This window comes from Asparagus officinalis, unplaced genomic scaffold, assembly GCF_001876935.1.
Source record: "Asparagus officinalis unplaced genomic scaffold, Aspof.V1 AsparagusV1_Un147, whole genome shotgun sequence".
In the NCBI taxonomy this organism is placed as follows: Eukaryota; Viridiplantae; Streptophyta; class Magnoliopsida; order Asparagales; family Asparagaceae; genus Asparagus; species Asparagus officinalis.
In genome coordinates this window covers 145,106-153,997 of record NW_017972413.1, presented here as the reverse complement: position 1 = coordinate 153,997, position 8,892 = coordinate 145,106, and the positions used below count along the sequence as shown (strand labels likewise).

Below are 8,892 nucleotides of genomic sequence, written 5' to 3'. Positions count from 1 at the left end.
CAACACATTGATTTCTGCTCAAGAGGTGAAGAAGACGGGCATTCCTTGTCCATACCCAAGAGAGTGGGAATCGATCCCATATCCGGCGAAGTTTAATCTAATTAACTTCACGCCGTTTAATGGGATGGGTTCCCCCACCCAACATTTGATTTATTTCAAATCACACCTGGGAGTAATATCCGGCAATGAGCCTCTGATGGTGCGGTCATTCGTCGGCACTCTTCGCGGAGCCGCCTTCGATTGGTATCGCCGTCTCAAGCCAGGTAGCGTGAATAGTTAGGATGACATGGAAATCAAATTCCTCGCCAACTTCTTCGACGACGACACAGAGATATCCAGTGGGTCATTGCTGGATGAGAAACAGAAAGACGGAGAATTGGTCGACACCTTCGTCAAGAGGTTCCGGAAGGCTTAGCATGTGCTTTATGCACGTGTTGCCGCTGTCATGCATCTCAAAATTTGCTGCGCATTTTGGGGTCGTGACAGTTGTGGTATCAGAGCCATAGGTTCGACATTAGAAACCTTATAGGATGCGTTAGCATAGAATATGTATATCTGTTCAAGAGGTTCCGGAACAAGGCGATGAACTGCCGGGACCCGATCACCGAGGAATTCATCCTCCAGACTTACCACAACAGCCTCGCACTGGACGTGTTGGAAGCAATGGGGACAGCACCGTCCAAGACATGGAAGGATCTGAAGGTCCGAGGAGAGCAAGCCGAGCGATTCCTAAGAAGGAAAAAGGCGGAGAGATGCCAACAGGTGAATAATGCTCCACAACAGAATTTCGTCCCACGGGGGAAAGGTAAGGCACATGCTAATGCAGTTGATGCTCCAATCTAGCTATACAACCTCAATAGACAACACTTGGGAATCCAATCAAGAAGACTGGGAATATGATTCCGACGAGACCGACCCAGATGAGATTTTGGCTAATCATGAGATAACCAATTCCTCTGATATCGAGATTGTAGAAATCATATCAATAGATTCTGCTGAGTCCGAGACTAATCCCTTTGATGAGGATGAGCCGGTGGTAGAAGTTATTCCCATAGAGTCCTCGCCCTCTGAAATAATTTTGCTTTCATCTGATCCTTCCGATATGGAGTCCCATGTAGCCCAGGTTCCTAATAATGACCAAGAACTTACCTCCTCTGAGGGTGAGTCGAGTACTCTAGGCATTGGTCCAGACCTCGATCTTGAAGGATGGGGGACTAGCGGTATAGATCCAGATCCAGTGTCTGATTCTGATAATAAAGACCTCGATCTTGAAGGATGGGGGACTAGCGGTATAGATCCAGATCCAGTGTCTGATTCTGATAATAATAACCAGGACTCAGAGGAGACCGAACCAACTGAGGCGGAGTCTAACTCTAGCAAATCCTCTTCCTCGAGGAAGTAGAATGTAAAAATTAGAAAAATTTCGTAAGATCAATATATGAGTTTCTAGTTACTCTCTAGTGTATATGGGAATTTTGGGCAGAAATATGTAAACCCATATACTAGGATATATGTATGGAATGAAAAGTTAAATATTAATAAGAGACTTTTAGTTGTAACTACTGATTTGTATTGTTATTTTTGAAATTTTTAGGGGTTATTAATATATTGTTTGCTTTATAATTAGATGACTAGGAACAACACGAACACTCCTTCAACACGGGAAAGTGATTTGCACCAGACTTTGGGACAAATGTTTGGTGGTAGAAATGTACGTGGATCTGGTTCCGAAGAAAATCAAATGGACCCTAATGTTATGTTGCAGATGATGCAAAATCTCACCACTATAATGCAAAATCAGCAACAACAACTTAGCAAACAGCAAGACACTCGAGATGTTGATTATCCTCGATTACGAAGTGGTATGGCGGAATTTAAGAGGTTGACACCGCCTACCTTTGAAGGAAGTGTTGATCCTATGGTAGCTGAAGACTGGATCACAGAGATGGAGAAAGTCTTTACTTATATGAAGTGTCCTGATGGAGAAAAAGTGGCTTATGCAATATATATGTTAAAAGGTCGTGCATATGGCTGGTGGCAAATGCAGCAGAGGATTTTGGGAGATGGTGCTGACCAATTGTCTTGGGAAGAATTTAAGAAAGTCTTTTATGAGAAATACTTTCCAAAGACTGTTCGCCAGCAGAAGGAGAAGGAATTCCGTGAGCTGAAGCAAAATGATAAGACTGTAGCTGAATATGAGGAGGAATTTACTTATCTATCCAAGTTTGCACCACAATTTGTTACAACAGAAGAAGATAGAGCACGTCGTTTTGAGGAGGGTCTGCGACCCCAGATAAGATTTCAAGTGAGCTCATTTGAACTCCCTACTTATGCAGCGGTATTAAAGAAAGCTTTAGTAATTGAAAAGGAACGAAAAGAAATCTTCTCAGTTGATAATCACAAGAATGATAATATGAAGAAGAGGTTCAGATCGGACGGACGTGGAGGTCACAACAAGAACTGGCAAAACAAAAGACACAGTGGAGATTTAAAAGGAAAGCAGACTATGAATCAGAAGTCGATGAGATGCACCATTTGTGACAAGCCTAATCATGAAGCTAAAAATTACTGGAGAGTTACAGGTGCTTGTTTGAGGTGTGGCCAAAAGGATCACAAGATTGCAGATTGTCCTAAGTTGAATGAAACATCAGGTCAAAATACATCTCAACGTGATCAGCGTCCCCAAGTGAAGGCACGAGTTTACTCTATAACCGAGCAAGAGGCTCTGGCGAATAATGATGTGGTGTCAGGTATTATACCTATATTTTCTACTTTTGCTCGAATACTATTTGATTCTGGAGCTTCACATTCCTTTATTGCTGCACAGTTTGTTAAGAAAAACAAACTACCATGTGACACCCTACAACAAGAATTACTTGTTAGTACACCTGGGGGTAATATATTAGTATCAAATCAGGGTTGTAAGGGGAAAATTAATATTCTCGACAATGAGCTTCCAGCAGAACTAATTATGCTGGAAATGCATGATTTTGATATCATATTAGGGATGGATTGGTTATCCTTAAATCATGCCTCTATTTTGTGTCGAGAAAAGAAGGTGATATTTAAATTTCCGGGTCAACTAGAATTCTGTTTTGAGGGGTGTAAATCCCGAGAAACCTTGAAAATCATCTCAGCCCTTAAAGCTTACCGGGCACTGAGAAGTGGATGCATGGGCTATTTAGCTTCGGTTGGAATTAACAATGAAGAAAAACCAAGCTTAGAAGAGATATCAGTTGTCAGTGAATTTTCAGAAGTGTTTCCAGAAGAACTTCCAGCTCCTGATAGAGAGATTGAATTCTCAATTGACTTAATACCTGGTACAAGTCCAATTTCCAAGGCTCCTTATCGTATGGCACCAGCTGAGTTGAAAGAACTTAAGGTGCAATTGCAAGAACTTTTAGATAAAGGCTTCATTCGACCTAGTGTGTCACCCTGGGGTGCGCCAGTATTATTTGTAAAGAAGAAAGATGGTAGCATGAGATTATGTATTGACTTTCGTGAATTAAATAAGGTAACCATACGGAACAAGTATCCCTTACCAAGAATTGATGATCTATTTGATCAATTACAAGGAGCTCAAGTATTTTCAAAGATTGATCTCCGTTCTGGGTATTATCAGTTAAAGATCAAACCAGAGGATGTGCCAAAAACTGCATTTCGAACCCGTTACGGTCATTATGAATTTCTAGTATTACCATTCGGGCTCACAAATGCACCTGCCGCATTTATGGACCTTATGAATAGGGTGTTTAAACCATTCTTGGATCGGTTTGTTGTGGTATTTATCGATGATATCCTAATTTACTCAAGAAGCGAAGAAGAGCATAGAGAACACCTGAGATGTGTACTGCAAACACTAAAGAGAGAACAATTATATGCAAAACTTAAGAAATGCGAGTTCTGGTTAGAGAAAGTAACTTTCCTTGGACATGTAATCTCTAAGGAAGGGATTTCTGTAGACCCTGAAAAGATAAAAGCTATAACTGATTGGGACAGGCCTGCTAGTGTGACGGAAATCCGTAGTTTTCTTGGTATGGCTGGCTACTATAGAAAATTTGTAGAAGGATTCTATCCGTAGTTTTCTTGGTATGGCTGGCTACTATAGAAAATTTGTAGAAGGATTCTCTCGTATTGCCTCATCCCTGACTCGCCTTACCCAGAAAGGAGTTAAATTTATTTGGTCTGATGAATGTGAGAGAGGCTTTCAAGAGTTAAAAAGAATGTTAGTGTCTGCTCCGATACTTGCATTACCCTCTGAAAATACATGCTTTGCTATTTATTGTGATGCCTCTAGAAGAGGACTTGGATGTGTTCTTATGCAAAATGAAAGGACAATACATGCGGATTTGAGAGAATGTCTTTTATGGATGGTTTCTCAGGATATAACCAAATCAAGATGTACACAGATGATGAGAAGCATACAGCGTTCAGAACACCCCTTGGTGTATTCTGCTACACGGTGATGCCATTCGGTCTAAAGAATGCAGGCGCCACATACCAACGAAAGAATTACTTGTTAGTACACCTGGGGGTAATATATTAGTATCAAATCAGGGTTGTAAGGGGAAAATTAATATTTGGAACTGTCTCATTCATGACCTGGAACTGGCGGCAGTAGTGTTTGCTCTAAAGATTTGGAGACATTATTTATATGGTGAACATTGTAAAATATATACTGACCACAAGAGTTTGAAATATATATTCACCCAAAGGGAGTTAAATTTGCGGCAAAGAAGATGGTTGGAGCTTCTAAAGGATTATGACATTACCATCAATTATCACCCTGGCAAGGCAAATGTTGTTGCTGATGCCTTGAGCCGCAAGAATACATGCAATCTAGCATATTTAGTTACTTCTCAAAGAAAAATATTGGAGGAATTGGATCGTACTGGAATTGAAATTAGAATTCATCAAATGGGAGTTAAATTAGCCAATATGGTGATACAACCTTCTTTGATAGATGAAGTTAAAGCAAACCAACAGAAGGATCCTCAACTAGTAAAGATAAAGAAAGAGGTGGAAGAAGGTACTCGAAGAGAATTTAAAATACATAAAGATGGGTCATTGATGTTTGGAAATAGAATTTGTGTGCCTGATATACCAGAGATAAAGAAGAAGGTTCTGAAAGAAGCACACCACTCTCTGTATACCATGCATCCTGGATCAACTAAGATGTATAAAGATTTAAAAGAAATCTATTGGTGGAATAACATGAAGAGAGAAATTGCTATTTATGTTTCAGAATGTCTTACTTGCCAACAAGTAAAGGCTGAACACCAAAGACCAGCTGGTTTAGTTCAAAATTTGGACATACCAATGTGGAAGTGGGAAAAGATCACCATGGATTTCATCACCGGCCTTCCTAAGACTTTGATGAAGAATGATGCTATATGGGTGATTGTTGATCGATTAACTAAGTCAGCACACTTTCTACCTATCAATATGAAATTTTCACTAGAAAAGCTGACTAAATTATACATCAAGGAGATAGTGAGACTGCATGGAATGCCCATTTCAATAGTATCAGATAGAGACCCTAGGTTCACATCAGAATATTGGAAAAGTGTACATAGAGCTCTTCAAACTAAACTAAATTTTAGCTCAGCATACCATCCACAGACGGACGGCCAATCAGAAAGGACAATTCAGACACTGGAAGATATGCTGAGGTGTTGTGTACTAGAAATGAGAGGATCATGGGAAGATTATCTGCCCCTGGCAGAATTTGCATATAATAACAGCTATCAAACTAGTATTCAAATGGCACCATATGAACTTCTTTATGGAAGAAAGTGCAGGTCTCCTGTCTATTGGGACGATGTTGGAGAAAGAAAACTTATTGGACCAGAGTTGGTACAACAAGCAATTGATAAAGTTCAATTAGTGCGGGAACGCCTTCGCACAGTACAAAGTCGTCAGAAGAGTTATGCTGACCAAAGAAGAAGAGAATTAGAATTTAAGGTGGGCGATCATGTTTTCTTGAAGGTTTCGCCTACCCGAGGAGTGAAAAGATTTGGAATCCAAGGGAAGTTAAGTCCTAGATTCGTTGGTCCTTTTGAAATTCTGGAAAGGATTGGTCCAGTGGCATACAAATTAGCATTACCGCCATCTCTATCTGGAATACATGACGTATTTCACGTATCGATGCTGCGAAAGTTCATCCGAGATTCTAATGAGATAATCGAATTATCTCCAGTGGAGCTCAAACCTGACTTGACATATGAGGAGAAACCTGAACGCATTGTGGATTCTAAGGAACAAGTACTTAGGCGTCGAACCATCAAATATGTGAAAGTACAATGGAAGAATCATTCAGAACGAGAAGCTACTTGGGAAACTGAAGATTCCATGCGAGAGAAATACCCCGAGCTCTTTATACATTAAGGTACGTTAAGTTTCGAGGACGAAACTTTTTATTAGGAGGGGAGAGTGTAACAACCGCCCCAAGTTAAAAAAAAAAAAACAAATGTATAAAACAAAAACTTACTGTTCAATATCACGCGCCTCCTCATTACGCCGCCCACGTGATACGACACTAATTTTTTTAAAAAAATTTTCCTCTCTTTTCCACTCCGTAATCTCTCTTTTCCACACCGTAATCCCGATAATCCCGGTTGTTTTTCTCCCTTTCGATACCGACAACTTTCTGAAAGCTTAAAAAAGGGAAGAAGGGGGAAGAATTCGTGTAAAAAAAAAAAGAAAGAAAACGAGAGAGACAGAGGGAAGAGCTGGAGGAAGAAGAAGGTGACAGTGGGGAAAAAAGGAGATTTTATTTGAAAATCAAGCAAATTGAAAGGTATAATCACTCCCATGTTTGATCTATTTGATTCCTTTGATTTCTTCAAACTGATATAGATTTCTTAAGGAAATTGAAAAAAGGAAAAAAAAAGAAAAAAAAAATACTAACCTTGATCCGGTGGGAGTTCGCCGTCGACCGCTCCTAGTCGCCGGTGATTATCTGTTGCCGGAGGGAGAAGTGGAACACGAGAGAGAGGAAGACAGTGAGGAGAGAGAGATCGGAAGGGAGAGAGAGAAAAGAGAACCGGACGAACCCAAGTGGGAAGGACCGTTTGTGATAGACACAGTCTACTCAAACGGTGCATATCGCCTGATTACTCAAGAAGACACCAGGCAATTAATGCCAATAAATGGGAAGTTCCTGAAAAAGTACTATCCGTAGTACATTCAGGATAACCCATTTACCGGGAAGTTCCTTGAAGGATATTACACTTAATATTCTATAGGATAACCCAAAATCTTTTTCACCACCAAAATCCCTCACTGATCAATTTCAATTGACAGTGAGTCCACCAAAAATGTCTTTCTGGCCCTCTTGACTCTTTCTATGAACAAGAGGTCCACTTTCATTTCGGGGTCCCCTTTCGATGAACGAAAGAACTCCCTTCTTCTTCTTTGGGTAAGCCCTCTCATGGCTATAACCGAAGTTGAAGTTTCACTTCGATAAACGAAGAACTCTTTTCTTCAGTTTAGATAACCAATCCTATAAAAGGCAGGTTTATCTAGATTTTCCAGATTCTTCTAGTTTCTTTTTCACTGGAAATAGAATATAAAATTCTTCCTTTCCAGAATCAAGGAATAGAATATAAAATTCTTCCTTCCTTGTTATTCGGGTTTGCCTTCACCCTAAAAGAAGACCGGGAAATAGAATATAAAATTCTTCCTTTCCTGCACTGATCTTTTCCAAAATATGTCAATGTAGGATTCATCCTAGGAAGTTTATCCCGAATCCTAAGTAGGGATAAGTCTGCGCCTAACACGCGCTGCCGGTTTAGTCTTTTTCCGTAGAAAAAGACACCAGAGTTCGATTCTGGGGTATTTTTATCCTGAAACCTAAGCAAGGATAAGTCGGCGCTTAACCCGCGCCGCCGGTTAGTTCTTAACCGTTAAAAAGAACACCCGTTCACATATTCAACATTGTGGCAGGTTGTTATTAATAACACCAAAAATCCATGCCTTACACGCATGGGGAATTTCATCCTGAATCCTAAGAAGGGATATGCCGACGCCTAACACGCATCACCGGTTTAGTCTTTCTCCGAAGAAAAAGACACCAGAGTTCGATTCGGGGGAATTTTATCCCGAAGCCTAAGTAGGGATAAGTCAGCGTCTAAAACACGTTGCTGGGTAGCCTATTTCCATGACAATGGCGAAGTCTACGTATTCGGAGCCGTAGCATCAAGTCTAAGGGAGTTCATTTCTTTAGCACAACGTTATATGCGGAACGGATTTAGACAATTCGCATGCTAGCCCGACTCAAACGGTGGTCGGTAAAGGCTAATCAAACCCGTTAAAGGCTGGGGGTTAGCCAAAAATCCTAAAGTCAACACCTAACACGTGTCGCCAGGTAGTCTATTCCCGTGAGAAAGACGAAGTCTACGTATTCAATATCGTAGCACTAAGAGCGTTAACTCTCTTAGCACAACGTCACATGCGGAACGGATTTAGACAATCCGCATGCTAGCCCGACTCAAACGGTAGTCGGTAAAGGCTAATCAAATCCGTTGATGGCTGAGGATTTGCCAAAAATTCTATAACTGCGAGTCATTGACGCATCAACTCCACTAGTTGGTCTCGTGACTTGAGCACCCAACAAATTCAGGACCGCTAAAGAAAAAATTTTGTTTTATTAATAAAATCAGACTAAGTTGAGATACAAGAAGACGTCTCAAATCAGATCTAACAAGCTGAAGGAAGCAATCTTAGCCTTAACAGCGGCAAGTTTCTCGGCATGTTCCACTTGAACCCTCTCCTCTTCTTCCTTCTGAAGCTTGGTATAAGCAAGAATGGCGGCAGCATCGGCAGTTACGTCTTCTCGGCGCAACGCGTGAAGAACCTCCAGCTCTCCTCTATAAACATTTTGAACCTTGG

General features: G+C 40.7%; 1 protein-coding gene across 1 annotated transcript; it reads left to right on the top strand.

Moving 5' to 3' along the window:
• Positions 1-820: 820 nt before the first annotated feature.
• On the top strand, positions 821-1,564 carry LOC109827333. Its single transcript, XM_020394322.1, has 2 exons — positions 821-1,226; positions 1,296-1,564. Exons 1-2 carry the CDS (start codon positions 821-823, stop codon positions 1,400-1,402), a joined length of 513 nt encoding a protein of 170 aa, XP_020249911.1. The 3' UTR covers positions 1,403-1,564.
• Positions 1,565-8,892: the final 7,328 nt, after the last annotated feature.

Excerpts from the sequence above, each read along its gene's own strand:
- LOC109827333 (XM_020394322.1), top strand. The coding sequence starts at position 821 with ATGCAGTTGATGCTCCAATCTAGCTATACAACCTCAATAGACAACACT. Across the intron at positions 1,227-1,295 it reads ATGGGGGACTAGCGGTATAG|ATCCAGATCCAGTGTCTGAT; the intron begins ATCCAGATCCAG and ends CTAGCGGTATAG.